This window comes from Podarcis bocagei (assembly GCF_964188305.1).
Source record: "Podarcis bocagei genome assembly, chromosome: 13".
Taxonomy (NCBI): Eukaryota; Metazoa; Chordata; class Lepidosauria; order Squamata; family Lacertidae; genus Podarcis; species Podarcis bocagei.
Genome location: NC_138138.1, coordinates 27,109,415 through 27,124,870, shown reverse-complemented (window position 1 = coordinate 27,124,870; position 15,456 = coordinate 27,109,415). Strand labels below are relative to the sequence as shown.

Here is a 15,456-nt window from a genome sequence, read left to right as displayed (position 1 = left end):
AATTTCAGGTTAAGAACGGATCTCCGGAACGAATTAAGTGTACACTATTATGACCCCCATCCGTCCAAATAGCCATAGTCTTTTTCTTCCCCCCTCCTCCCGAAGGCATGGAAGGATGGGTGGGGCCCCGCCACCTGTCGCTTGGGCAGGATGGCGCGTCTGGGCCTCCTCTAGGGTAACCGGAGTGGCGCATTCTTAGCGGTAATTTTAGCTGCTTAGGCTGAGCTGCTCCAACAGGTGGAATTTCATTTTGTCGTTGAAAGGCCTGTTGTTGGGAAGAGGGAGTGTGTGTGTGTGTGTGTGTGTGTGTGTGTGTGTCTGTCTGTCTGTCTGTCTGTCTGTCTGTCTGTCTGCCTGCCTGTGCCTGCTTGCTTGTATCCTTTGGGGGGGGGGAGAAGAAAGAAATAGATATGCAATTTAGTCTGAACATTAAGACCCCAGGGTAGGGGTGGGGAGCAGCAGGGGTGCCTCCGCTTCTGTGGCATGTTGGCACCCAACCCTCCTCTCTCTCTCTCTCTCTCTCTCTCTCTCTCTCTCTCTCTCTCTCTCTCTCTCTCCTGAGTTTCCTAGAAATGCAACAGCTATGGTGTGAGTTGCAGGCTTTTCTATAAGCTGCATAATTTCAAAGAAGACCCAAGAAGGGTCTGAATCATGCAGGGGAACATGTACATAATTTCTGTTTGGTTTTTAAATATATTTTGAAATATATGCAAAAGCACCTTCAACTGGGAAGGGCATTTTGCAGCAAGGTTTGCTTGCTTTTAATATAAAAACTGCAAATGCAGGTGGAATCTTGGGAAAGAGGCCTTTATCTCGCACCTGGAACAGAGTGTCCCTTGGATGGGACCTGTTGTGAGTGGTGGGCATCCGCTGTTTTATTCCTATGCAGATTTATGTCTTTCTAACCAATCAACCAAGGCTGCAATTCCTTAAGCAAACTTATTCAGTCTTACTGAACTGAGTGGGATTTCTGTGAGTAAACATGTAAGACTTGAGTTGTAACATTTAACTGGATAACACCTCTAATTTTTAGTATTATTTTCTCAAAACATTTTTATAGTCTTACAACATTTCAGCAAGCAATAGTCCTTAGTTGCAGTGAAAGTGGGTACATTTTCCCTGTTGTATGTCTCTTACAAATACTATGACTTTTATACATACACACTGCTTTTTTTCTTAAAAAATGTTTAGGGGTACTCCCATTTTCCTACTCACATTGAAATACTGCCCCTCAATGAGGCCAAACTTAGATTCACAAAATGTTTAGGACTATGCATACCCCTGCGTCCTCCCAGGAAAAAAAGCACTGCATACACAGACACACACACACATATTCTTCTTTCATGGCCTTAAATACATATTTTGAAAATTTTGGTTGTACCCGCAAACATCTTAATCACTTACTTCAAAGTATTTATATCTCCCTTTCTCACTCCTTTGTCCCCAGTGCAGCTTATTCTGTAAAGCAGTTAACCAGCAATAATTAATTACGCAATTAATTTGAAATGTTTAAAAAATTAAATAGTTATGAACAATATAAAGTTTCATTAGCAATATAAAAACAACAACAAAGCAAAACCCAATACTTAAAAATAACAATAACAAGAAAACTGCAACAAGAAGAAGCCAAATTATTTATCACATGTTTGGGAAAGTAAGATAATTTCCTAGGGAATTTGAGGATGACAAAGCAGAGCACCTGCCTCCATTCATTTTCTGTCTTGTGCTTTTACCAGTCCATACATCCTCACTGCAACTTTGCCTTTTAGTTGTGGCTCCCACCTGATGCCTTGTACATCCTTCTTACAGTGGGGCAAGGAGAAGACACAAGCAGCAGGCACCCTGGTTTCTCCTTTTGGGGTGCTGCTTATCTTTGCAGAATCATAGTCATACATGGCGCTTTACAGAGTCACCTAAACAATCGTTTTCGAACAGGGCAGTTCCTGCTCCTTTTCTCTCCAGATCCGTGGGCTGGATTCTTGTGCCTGGAGGCTGAGTTTTAACATCTAACACTTCCCTGTAAAACTTGAATAATAAATTAGTAGCTTTGGTATCTACGAATGCCTAAAATCTGCAGGGGTGTGCCTTCCTTGCACAAGGCGTATGGTTGTTTATTTGCATCAAATTGTGGCATGACTGAAGGGGGGGGGGAGAATAGGAAGGTGTTGCAATTAAAGGTACCTCAGTTGCTGAAGGTGTACCCATGTGACCTTTTTTTGGGGGGGAGAATTGGTTGTGGGGAATGCGAAAGTAATTAAGGAATATGGAAGTCAAAGTGGACAAACTGATTCCTCCTATAGCTCTGTCTCTCTGGCCTAAAGAAAAGCAAGACTGAGCCCTGTGTGGTGAGCAAAACAGAAAAGTAGTTCTGTAGTGCAGTTTTGAAAGAGGGAGGGGAGATAGTTTTGTGGCATCTTAAAGATCAGTACACTTATGGCATAAACCTTAAACTCTTATCTGCTGTCCACTTCATCGGTTGTATGAAGTGGTGATCCTGAATTATAGGTGTACCCGTATTTACACATGGGTTTTTGTTTGTTTTTTGCTGTGGGGTGGGAGGGTTTTGAATGATACAGAAAGCGAATGCATAAAGTCCTGGCAGTGATAACTAGAAATTGAAAGTTAACATTTCAAATAACTTATTTTATGCTTGTGTGTTACCGTTCACACAGGTATCCTAAAGCATTCCATCACTTTTTGTGGGATCTTTTGATTAATTAATTAATTCTTCTCCCCCCCCCAAAACATCAAGTTTAGACACACAACACTTGTACAGACACACAACCACACACTTCCTTCTGTGGGCACAACCATCCTGGGTTACTTCATGCCTAGCTTAACATTTTTAAGAAGAGATCTGCTTGGTATGACTGCTGAATGGAGCGAGAGTAGGGGAGGCTTACAGACTTCACTTTTTTACCCCACTGGGGAAACTGAATCAAGCGAGCTTTCTCACCCGTGTGTGTGTGTGTGTGTGTGTGTGTGTGTGTCTGTCTGTCTGTCTGTCTGTCTGTCTGTCTGTCTGTCTGTCTTCCAGGCAGACGCCAACTTCCTCTGGCCTCTTGAGGTACCCAGAAAAGCCAGGTTCCCCTTCTCATCCTTTTACCCTCCTGTGAGCCAGTTGTGAGAGCCATGTGCAGAGGCCTCGCTGGGTGGGGGTGGGCAGAAAATCCGGAGTGATTCATGCCCTATTCTCTCTCTCGGTCACCCTCCCCCCCTTCAGGAACATGACTATGACTCAAAGGTTGCCGCTCAAAATGCCACAGAACTGTGGGGCACATGCAATAGTGTCAACTCATTTTCCTGATCTACCGACTCGTTTTTGCATTTGGGCGTTGGTGTCCTCTACTCATAAACGCGTGGCATTGTGGCCGTGCATCTTTTAACTCTTTCACATTTTGGGGTGTGTGTGTGTGAGCCACGGGTGTGTTTCATTCTTGGGGTCCTTGGATCTGTGTCTCTTCCTCTTCTCCCCTCCCCACACACTGGCGACGGTCGCGTGTGAGCCCAACCCCAAGAGCAAGAAGGAAAACCGCAAAACTGCGACCACACATCAGATTTTCATCATACTTCCTGCCTTGTCCCCAGTTCACACTTAACGGGGAAGTGAGCGGCCAGGAAAAGGGGGGGGGGTATGGCGGCAAAGAGGATGGCACTGTCATAGCAACAAGTTTATAATAATTATTGCGGTGTTAGGTCTGCCTTATCTTTTGCCAACTGAATACTGACTTGCCAAATGGCCTCTTCAGCTCCAACTCACAGGCATTAGTGCCAGAACCCATTTATCCAGTGTAAAACAGAGGAAGTGGTGAGAGTGCTTTTGGGAGAGTGCAAAGTGCCTTACCACAGCAGCTGGATGCAGATGCGAAAGGCATGTTGGTTGGAAATCAACTTAGTTAGGTTTTCAAGGTGCGAGAAAGTAGTATCTCTTCCACCTCACCATTTAACAGGGGTTGAAGACCTCTTGATCTTAGTTTGCTGAAGTGGATTGAGGATATCAACAACAACGTTATTATTTATACCCCACTCATTTGATTGGGTTGCCCCAGCCACTCTGGGTGGCTTCCACCACATATAGGCACTGCTTTTTTTCTGGGGAGACGCAAGGGTACGCATACCCCTAAACATTTTGTGAATCTAAGTTTGGCCTCATTGAGGGGCAATATTTCAATATGAGTAGGAAAATGAGAGTACCCTTAAACATTTTTTAAAGAAAAAAAGCTCTGCATGTAGAACATAATAAAACATCAAACATTAAAAACATTCCTGTACAGAGCTGCCATCAGGTATCTTCTAAAAGTTGTGTAGTTCTTTATCTCCTTGACATCTGATGGGAGGGTGTTCCACAGGGAGGGCTCCACTACCGAGAAGGAACCAGGGTGGTTGCTAAAGTGAAAGACCCCAGGGCTCACGCTTGTCAGGTGTAAAAAGGCACTGTTATAACAGCCCTGCAGAATCGTGGGAACTGTAGTTTGTTAAGGGTGCTGGGAGCTGTAGCTCTGTGTGGTCAGCACCCATCACAAGCAGTGGTTCCCAGGATTAGCGTCGTAGCTGGCCGTTTGGGTGCCCGGGGTGACGCCTGCGGGCAGGGCACGCTGCACGGAGCCTCACTGCCACCTCCCCTCAGCTGTAGGGCGGCAGAGGGAGAAGTGGCGGACAGATACAAGCCCCATACTGCTCTTTCTGGCAGCGCAGAGCCTGCAGGTGCCCGAGCCACTGTGTCATTCCCAGAAGAGACGCATGGCCTGGGTGCACTGCAGGCCCAACGTTATGCGCTGCCCCCTGCAGTGTGGCACCCAGCCCCCCTGCCCGCCTCTGCCCAGGATTTTCCGTGACTGTCAGAAAGGTGTAATCGTGCTTTAGATTTGTGGTGCAGATGTGACTCCGAATCCCAGATGCATGAGGCCCCCCGAGTCCTGCAAAAGAAAGAGAGCAGGAAGCAGCTGCTGTTGGTGGTGGTGGCACAAAGCGAGGAGCTGATATTGTGAGGGAAACGGATTCTCTGCATGTCAGATGTGCTCTCGTAATCATTGCAGTTCATCCAGGGTTCTGACTGCTGGCATTGGCCAAAAAAGTTCTGGGGCTTGGCGCCTGTGCTGCTTAAGTACCAAAAAGCGAACCAACTGGCTTCAGGTTGAGACTGATGGGCCTTGCGCAGCTCGAGGTTATATTTTTGCTCTGCTGCCCCAGACCCTATCTTCACCTGGGCTAGTTAATTCTGTCTTCCCATAGGCCATCTTATCAGCCTCTGATAAGCACAGAATCCGGTGGATGTCATCCTTGGAACCAACCTCTCTGCCGAGTTATGAGGAGAAGTGAAACTGGGCAACGCTGGGAATCGAAATCAGCAACGGGGAAGTTGCGGGTGGGCACGCTCTGGTTGCAGGCCTGACAGGAAGTCTTTGGTTGGCGTCGTGTTTGGGGTGTGCCAGGGTGGGTGAGGGTGGCAGCTTGTTTGTCCGGCAGCTGCTTTCAGGGCTCACGGGCCTAGGGTATGTTCTGATGTCCCAGTGAGGGGTTGTGTGTGTCTTAGAATTTACCCCTGCAGTTCTGAAGTGAACCTCTCACTTCCTGAGCACATGGTCTAGCTTTTACCCTAGTTATTACGAATGCTCCCAATATTTTTAGGCCAGATTTAAAAACAAAACCAAAAAAATTATCCGCCTCTTAGATTTTTAAAAGCCTTGCAGCTGAATCACAAACACACACTCTTGGAAGTCAGTCCTCGCTTGAGCTACAATCTCTGTTCTTTTAGTTCTCTGCATGGTGATTAATTATAAACTCACTGTCGCCACCATCGTCCCTCTCAAAACCTCCTCCCACCTTGCAGGCCTCTCCAGTCACATATTGTCTGCTTTCCTGCTCCTTGGAAGTGCCACTGTCCCTTGTCAGGTATAGAATCTGACTGTGGGCCAGGCAGCCAGACCAGCTGCACTCTATTTACTTGAGGTTTATACTCTTTCATAGGCACCAACTCTTTGGGGCCAAGGGGTCTTTGCCCCCCTAAAATATTTGAGGGTGATGCCCCCCGCCCCCAATTGATGGGTATTGCATAATGGAGAAGGAGTCCTTTGGTATCCATGCAGCCTGAAAGTATCTAATAATTTCAAGTGTGCTGCTTTGAGTCTTTGTATAGTAGAAATCTAGTTATTGGGACCCCCCCCCCCCCGGTTATAATAATAATATTGGCAATGTGCACCAAGTTACCTCATTTGGTGCCCATGTTCCAGTAGCCCTGCAACATAGAAGGATTCACAGGTTCCCCCGCTGGTCTCCCCTTGAGGAAAAAAGATTTTTAAAAATTGCTGGTTGTTGAAGTCACTCTTAAACATTTTGGAACAGAGATGAGTGCAATATGAAACCAATATTTGCCAGACTGGGAAGTAAATACCAACCATTTTGTCTTTGTGTTTTAATTCCCCTTGCTAGGCCAACACCTGGGAACAAAAACACTGATTTCTCCTCCTCCCCCCCCCTTCCCTTTTCTTCTTTCTTTTCTTCTTTCCTCTTTGGGCATACACAAACCCCACAAGTGAATTATTGCATCCTTCATGCTTGGCTGCAGCTCTGCTCCCATTCTAGTCTCTCATCCATTACCAGGGTGGCAAAAGACTTCCACAGATAGACCTAGGCATTAAGCAGTCAAGCTATTGCCAGTAAGGGTGTGTGTGTGTTGCTTTTTTCAAGCAATACTTGTGAAAGCACCAGATTTTCCACATGCAGATCTGTCAGCTCCCTGTAGATTTGCTGTCTGGAGGATAAAAGCAGGTGGGGGAACCCCCTAAAACAACGGTGTCAAATTGCTCTTCCCCACTGGGCTGCATCCATAATTTTTCACCAAAATGTTGGTTCCCCCTGAATTCAAGGCTGGCTTTTCTAAGTTCTAATTTCTATCTGATTTCTGAACCTTTGGAGACCTTCCTCTTTTTACAAGCAGGGGTTGTCATGGGTGCTTTCGTTGAGATTCCTGCATTTCAGGGGGTTGAACTAGATGGCCCTTGTTTGGGGGGGAGGTCCCTCCCAACTCTACAATTCTATGATTCTGCATAATTGGAACTTGACAAAAAAGGGCACACACTTGGACCACAGGAGCAATCATTCCCACTAGGAAAGACTGATATAACTTGGGGCATGAACAGCCCTAGGTACACACAAGGTATGAGAGAAGGTGATTCTGATCACAATTTAGGCAATAGCAAATGAGTCAGCTGCTCTGCCCTACTGAGGGCCTGGGCTTCCTGGCCACGAAGCTGCTTTCTGCCATATTTTTTGTGTGGAGAGTGCCAACAGGTACTTGATAAAGCCTTCAAACTTTACATATGACTCCCCTCTCCCACCTCTAAAACCATAGTAGTATGTCTGCAAGGGAAGTTTCCAAAGACTACGTAGGTATGACTCACCTGGAAACCACATACACAGCAATGGAGCATGGGTGAATGTCTGGTTCTGTGATTCCATCCCCTTTCACTTGGTGATGGGCAAGTTGCTATTTCTTATGAGAGCAGAGGAAACCTGTGGGCAGTTTTCTGTAAAATTCTTAGAATCAGAAGGATGTGAGTCTTCAAATAGTGGCTGCTGTCTTGAAGGTAATACTACGCACTTACTTGCCTGTCTGTCTGCCCCTGCATACCCATGCCATTCATCATTTGTGGCATATGAATAGCCAGATAAAAAGACAACCCACTCTCATCTCAGACCAGTTCACCAAAGCTTTCCTCACCAGCTTGTGCGGAGGAGACATTTCCTGCTCCTCACAGGTGAGTATTTATTTAAAAGTCTGAGCCAAAGCATGGTAGAATGCCATGTAATGCAGACCCCAGCCTCATGGACTCATTCCTTCCCTGTGATGGCTCTGAGGTCTCTATAGACCCTTTTGTGACATTCTGCAAAGTCTTGTGCTTTGGGAAGGGAGGGAGAGAACAACTTAAATATTTTGCACACCAGTATGAAACAAAAACGAGAGTCACTGCATTTGCCAAAATGATTCCAACTGCAGAATCTGGAGTTCCTGGGTTGAGAGGGGTGTAGGGGTGTGTGTGTGTAAGTGTGTGTAAAAATGAAGAACTCCACTCCTCGGGAGTGTGAAAATCAAGGCACCCAGTAGCTCCTGGCACCTCAGAAAAATGAGCCCAACAGCTGGCATCTAGGTTGTGGGCAGAGGGCAGGAAGCAGATTTTTCCTCCTCTTCAGAGGAACATAGAAAATGTTGTTAGCCTCTGCTGCATTCCTGCCCTAATCTGTAGGCAAGGGCACCTGTATGCATTGTGGGTACAACTAGCAGTGCTGGAATTGCCTCAACACCAAGCCACCACTCGTAGTTGGTTGCAACTGTGAAAACGTTGGGAGTTCCAGAGGGATGGAAATATGATTTAATGTTTCCCCATTTTAGTCTGTTGCAGCAAAAACTGCAGAGTTTTGTGGAACCTTCAAGACAAATTTATTATGGCATAAACTTCTGTGGACCAGAGTCTGCTTCATCAGATGAATGGAGTATTATTCTGGGATGGCAGGCACATATACACATGGTGGAGAGGAGGAAGAGAGAGGTTGGGGAAGTGGAATGTAGACAATTGTTGGCATCCGTCTGTCTTGGGGGACAACAGAGGAGTGCACCTTTGGGGCTGAGGTCAAACTGTTGGAAGGTTGCAGTGCCTGCTGTGGCTGTAGAAACCGATGCTGGAGAGACATGTTTTGCTGCAGCTGAGGCAGATGAAGGTGTCCCGTTGTGCTGCTGCAGATGCACTATGGCGTTTCTTTTCTCTGTGCAACGACTTAAATATATGTAAAACGATTACCACCCACAAGGCAGTGTTGATGGTAACGTAAACCTTCCTGGCATTGGTGAGAAATGGGGGCATTTATTTGGGGACCTGTGCCTTTGCCAGGATCCTAGGACAATGTCTTCGTCCTCACTCAAGAATTGTGAGGTGTGGATATTTATTTATCTTGAACATCTATAGACACATGCCACATGAACTGGCATGCGTTAAAGCATTCTTTGTGGCAGTTCTGACCACCCAGGCAGCCAGAAGTATGGCCACACTGTGCAACAATGGCAGAGAACCTGTGGCCCTCCAGCAGCTATTGGGCTCCAGCTCTCACCCATGGTGCCATGCTGGCTGGGAGCTGCAGTCGCAACAGCTCCTCGAGAGCTAATGGCTGCCTGCTTCTGACCTGCAACCACATGGAAGCCAAAGGGAGCAGTGATGGTGGAGTAGCAATGTCAGGCTTGCTGCTTGGGCAGAGGCCGCAGGCTGGTTGTCCATGCCATTTGAGCTGGCACATGGAAAGTTTTTTTAATTAAGCGGCTACCAGCATGTGGAATGGGGCTGTGCATTTCCAGCTTCTCATAGGCCTCGTGCCAATATCAACAACTTCATAGTGTGTCCCAGGAGCAGGAGTTTGGGAGTGGCGTATGCATGCATGCAGTATTTTGAGAGGAATGGTAAAAATATCTTAGGACAATTCATGATTAGGGAAGAGGGGAATATGCCCCCTCCCCCAGTGGTTGCTTCTATGGCACTGTGCCCCAACGAAGCGTCTTTGCAATTACTTGGGCCCTGTTGGGGTGTCTCCTTTCTTCCAGATTGGCCTGCAATCCGCTTTCTAGTGCCAGGCGAAAGACAAACTGCAGCCAACTCTCCTGCTTGGCCAAAGGGAGGAAAAGCCTGTCTTGCAGCAGCCCTCTTACCCCAGGCCAAAATGTAAACCTTTGACGCCCTGGGAAAGGGGAGAGTTACTCTTATGGAAACAGTTCTTGTCATTTCCAATGTGTGATCCAACCCCATCCCTTTTTAACTGGGAGTACAATCCTACACACCCCTTGGAACATCTTCATTCACCTAACGAATGATTTTAATTTTTTTCCCACCAACTCTTCTGCAAAATGTTTAATTTCTCCCTTCCTTTTATAGACATAAAAGTGTAAGGCTGTTGTCATGCTGCAGTTTGTGTGGCTGCCAATAGGGGGCCGCACCAACTCCAGCGCAACAACAGAATGGCAGGCAGGTAAGCAAGCAAGCAAGCAAGTGGGGAGGGGGGTAGACTGCCCAAGCAAGCTGCTCACCAGAAGGGGAAGCACTTCGGAGGGGCTGTGGGAATAAGTGAAGGGGGTGGGTGAAGTGTAAAGGGAGTCAAGTATAAATGGAGGAGGGGTTGGCAAAGGGGTAGATAGGTAGGTGGGGCTGGCGAATAGAGGGAGCAGAGGTGTCAACCCCTAGCTTATGATGGCATTGGGACACTTACAAACGACCTCACTTTCAATACGGTCCGTGCCTGCGCATGTTTTGCGACTGGTGCGATACTTCATTTTCAATCAGTGCATGTCCTGTAATTTCCTGCTGAAGCCTTGTAACTTTTTATACCACAGGTGTTTCGGTTTCTTTTTTCCCTCCCACTTTTATTGCGCTGTAACGCAAGAACGCCCCTCCAGACGGCAATAATGTGGTAATACTGAGAAAGCATCGTGGAAGAATTAAGAAAGTGGAACCCAGTCTTAATCCACCTGTAATGCACTCTTGCTGTGTCAGTGACATGTTGCAAAAGACACTCAAATAAAAAACCCAGACTGGAATGTCCCTTGGTGGGTGAATTTTGTGTTTTGTTTAGTTAATTTTTAATTGAGATTTTTCAACATAAGATACAGTTAAAGCTGAACTAATCTAAAGAGAGAGAAGAAACAAACCAATAAAATTAAGGAAATGAAGCAAAGAGAGAAAGACAGAGAGACTGTGTATATACAGTGGTACCTTGGTTCTCGAACTTAATCCATTCCGGGAGTTCGTTCGACTCCCGAAACGGTTTGAAAACCAAGGCGCAGCTTCCGATTGGCTGCAGGAGCTTCCTGCACTCAATCGGAAGCTGCGTCAGACATTCAGCTTCTGAAAAACGTTTGCAAACCGCAAACACTTACTTCCAGGTGTGCTGCGTTTGGGAGCCGATTTGTTTGGGAACCAAGCTGTTCGAGTACCACGGTAATGCCAAAATCTCTATCACAATTATATATTAACCCTTATTCCACACACCGAAGAGTGAACCCTCCCGCTCTCACCTGGGAGCTTCCCCCTCTTCCCTCAGCCCCATCCCTGAGGGAGCCCCTCTGGCCTGCCACTCATGCAAATTTCTCCATCCTCTGCCCTTCACCTGCCTGTGTGTATCTTCATTTATCCCCAAATATCTATCTCCAAAAACCAAAACATACATGTAAATAGAGTTAACAGAGAGCTAGCGTTAAAAGTCACAGAAAAAGCAAGATTAGGAGAGAAACAGAATTAAAAAGTCAGCCTTGCGATTCTCTTTCTGCTAATTATGTACATAACAATTATTCAAAATATTTAAAGTACGCACTCCAGAGGGAGATTTTAGCTGGATTAATAAATGTCCTTAGTGGGCAAATTTGTGTTGGGATTGTAATTGGGACCATGCAGACGGTGTGAGGTGTGGCTGCCTCTAGCAGAGCTCTTTTGGTACAGCAGAGTTGGGAACTGGGCAAACCCCAGATCCATGGGGCCACAGTCTGTTGGGAACTTCTCCTGCATAAGCACCATTGACATTAACGGGAGCCGTGCAAGATCTCCTGTTCGTTTCAGTGGATCCCGAGAAGGAGAACTTCCCAGCGGGGCATGCTAAAAATGAATGGCAAGTATGCCCACTGGAAACGACGGGCGCTGTTGGAAGGCCCGTTGCAACAAACATGGCAACCGCAAATGCCCATTGACATGATGTGTCTTGATTGAAATAAAGGCAAGCTTTAAATAAACCAAGGAATTGATCACTTTCCCGGTTCGTGGTGGTTGCCATTTCATATTTTCTGCCTCTGGCACCAGAATGTTGTGGTCCTGCCCCGATGGGGTGTGTATATACATAACAAAATATTAAGTGTGCAGCAACATGATAGAGTACGGCTAGGGCAGGGAGGACCCCCCCCCTTCTATTCATAGTCTTCCATAGGAATCGGCTTCCTCCATCTGCTTCCTTGGGGAGGGGGGGAAGGTAGGAGACCTTTTATTTTGTTTTTCATTAATCAGCATTTCCCTTAGTGGTCTGCACTCCATTCTCTCTCCCCCCCCCCTTTTCCCGGTGATTTATGGTTCGGCAGGGGCAGCAGGTAGCCAAACCTCCCGACCTCCAACTCATTTGTCTGGAGGGGCTGGGCCACCTGTCACCTCCTGTCAAGGGAGAGCAATAAATGGTCTCCTGTGGTAATTACCCACGGAGGGGAGGGGTGGAGATTGGGTGGTGGTGGTGGTAGCCGGGCCTGGCTGGGCAGCAGAGACCAAGGAGGAACGGCACCCAAGCTTTGGGATGCAGGAAGAGAGTTGTCTGTGTGTGGTGCCCGAGACCAGGGTGCGAAGATCTCTGCCCTCGTCTGGATTTCCCTCTCAGATTTGGCCAGAGCTGTGGTTCTGTTGTTCTTCTGAACCCCCTCCCCATTCCACCTGTCCCCTCTTGGATGGAATGACAGAATGAAAGGGGTCTTCTTTCTCCTGGTGTGTCTGTGAGGTGGCCTTGCTTCTGCAGACGTCAGAGGGGAAGTTCCTGCCTGGGCAGAGCAGCAGAGTATAGGAGGGCAGGGTAACGTTTGCTCACCGAAAGCTCTCCTCTCAGTGCCAGTTTACAGCGCGTTGTCTAACACTTATCTTCCTCAGTCCCATAGAATCCAGTGAGGGTAGGCTGCTGCCATTTAAAGTCAACGGCAGCACGTGTATTGAGGGAGAGTGTGTGGTCATTATTTTGGATCAAGACAGAGGAAAAGCACAGCAGAGCAGAGAGATACCAAAAGGGCAAATCTGATGTATCAACAAAAATAGCACTGGGGCTTAAGTTAGATTAAACACCCCGGCCCCTTAAATTTTATTTATTTTGCACTTAGCGGCATAAGGGGTGTGTGTATAGGAACATCAGAAGCTATCTTTTACTGAGTCACACCAGTCAATTGCTCAATATTGTCCTCACTGACAGCCGTGTGTGTGTGTGTGTGTGTGTGTGTGTGTGTCACCCCAAATATTTCTACAAGTAAGGTAACATAGGGTCTATTTTATAGAATCATAGAGTTCGAAGAGGCTCTGTTACGGTTTGTGCCTCAAGTTCTTTCTATATATCTATATATATCTATATAAAGTTTTTAGAAACAAATTCACATGTGTTGTCTTAATTAAAATGCATGGATTAACTATGTTTGCCAGACAACATCTGAACCAATGTAGTATCTTAAGAGCGGCTAATCATGAAGGCCGTGTGCCTCCAGGATTGGGGAAGACAGTTGGGAGGGCCTACAGCACTCATGCCCTGCTTGGGGGCTGATGGGCCACTGTGGGGTCAGGATGCTGTCCAAGATGGGTTTTTGGATCAGATACCTTCCAAATCATGATGAACTGCAACTCCCATCAGTCCCAACCAGCATTGCCAGTGATTAGGCTGGGTGATGGGAGCTTTGGTCCAGCAGATATCTAGAGGGCTCCAGAATCTGATCTACAGGGAAATGCAATTCAAGATACTTAGAATTGCAAGGTTGCCTTGCATTTAACTGTGAAGTAAAGCAAGAAGGTGATCCCTAGCTGGAGCAAAAAAAGGGGGGGGGTCTGGGGGACCATTTCTTCATAATTGCCAGAGGTTCCTGCCAGTGTGGCGCAATGGTTAGAATGTTGGACTAGGATCTGGGAGAGCAGGGTTCAAATCCCCACACGGCCATGAAGCTGACCTTAGGCCAGTCACCATCTCTCAGCCTAGCCTACCCCACAAGGTTCTTGTGGAAGAAGAGGTAGTTTGTAAATGTAATAAACACGAACATACATGCAATGCCTGTGCCTTGCTCACTTTTCACCCTTCTGTGTTTACAGCTCCGGCTCTGACTTGGGAGTGGACCTGTTTGCCTTCCCCTACATGCCCGCTTTGGAGGGCCTGACTCAAGAGGGAACTGCAGGAGATCACCTTTGAAGCCTCGGCGCTTGCTCCTTCTTGCCTGAGCAGTCAACCCGCGGACGGAACGTGCTGCGTGCCCCTGCCTGGCCCCTTGGAAAGGGGAGGCTGCACTGACGCCGAATTGAATCGTTGGCGGTCCTGGATGAATAAGGCTTCGATGGCGATTGCTCCCTACTCAGCCCCTATGTGAATCCCTTTGCCCGAGGATCAGGCCTGCGGAGTGTACCAGCCATGGCGAGCAACAGCAGCTCCTGCTCCACGCCGGGGAGCGGGCATCTCAACAGCTACCCAGTCCCACACTATGCATTCTTCTTTCCACACATGATCGGGGGCCTTTCGCCTCCAGGAGCTCTGCCAGGGATGCAACACCAGCTGCCGGTCAGCGGGTACAGCACGCCATCACCAGCCAGTAAGTACCCTACGGTCAAGAGTCAGGGGCTGGTGGGTGCAATGTGAGAGAGAGATGGATTCACTTGGTGCAAAGGCAACAGGTTTAGAGCAGCGGGGGCCAGTTTTGAAAGCTGCCACGCTGCATTTCGCAGAATGCACCTTTCTTTCCCTGTCTTAGTTTGCTGGGGGTTTTTTGGGGGGAAAAGCTGGCTCTGTGAGTTTTCTAGGAGGGACAGCTTTAATTTTGGGATGGGGTGGCGAGGTAAGCTTATGCCACGCTTGCGTCACCAACATGCGCACGCATGGGCTGTGCATACAGAAGGTTCCAGGTTCAAGTCGCCTGCATCTCCAGGCAAGATTGACAGGTGTGATGTGAGAAGAGCTGCCTTTCAGAGTAGGCAATACTAGCTTAGATGGGCAAATAGTCTGACTGATATAAAGCAGTGAAACTTCGCACTTTCTGGCCTCCAGAGCACTTTTGCTACTTTTTTAAAAAAATTGTTCATGATTCTGGGGTAAGTGCAATGTGGGGAAGACAACCAAGAGTAGATCTGTAGTGGAAGAAACATGTGTTTCTTTAAAACTTTTTTAAAAAGAAGCTGATAGCCCACTTGGCATGTTAGGAGAGAGGCAAGGTCAATTCCAGTATTCAACTTACCAGAATGTTGGTCTTCGCAGGGGTAGCTGGTGTGCTACCCTCCAGATGTTGCGGACTACAACTCCCATTGTCCCTGATCATTGGCAATGCTGGCCGGGTTTGATGGAAGTTGTAGTTCTCTATATTTGGAAGGCCAGAAGTCTAAAGTGCAGGTGACAAAACAGAGCAGGTGCTGTGTCTTATCTTAAACACTTATTTTTACTCTTCGTAGAATGGTCTCTTCTTGGCCATTTCTTTTGGTTGGTTGTAGCGTTCTTCCCCTTCGTCCAGAGACCCCGTGAAGCTGTGTCTTGATGCTGCCAGGCCTCTACTAAATTTGGCATGAAAACATAACGCAAAGTTTTTGAAGCTTGGCGCACTTTCTAGCATTTGAAAAGACAACGCTTAACATTTTGGAGTTCTAATCTCTCCTCCCCCCCACCCCCCCTTTAATGTTTACCTAAAAATCGAGATTATAACAGTTGAGCTGTTTCAACATTCGGAAATTA

The 15,456-nt window shown here is 47.2% G+C and overlaps 1 protein-coding gene across 2 annotated transcripts in view; it reads left to right on the top strand.

The window, feature by feature from the left end:
* Positions 1–15,456, top strand: part of RARA (retinoic acid receptor alpha) — a 191,530-nt gene that overhangs the window by 63,182 nt on the left and 112,892 nt on the right. For both annotated transcript variants that reach the window (XM_081168685.1, XM_081168684.1), the window contains one exon: positions 13,839–14,329. In XM_081168685.1, the coding sequence (XP_081024811.1) occupies positions 14,152–14,329 (178 nt within the window). In that variant the 5' untranslated portion in view covers positions 13,839–14,151. The remainder of the gene's footprint in view (positions 1–13,838; positions 14,330–15,456) is intronic.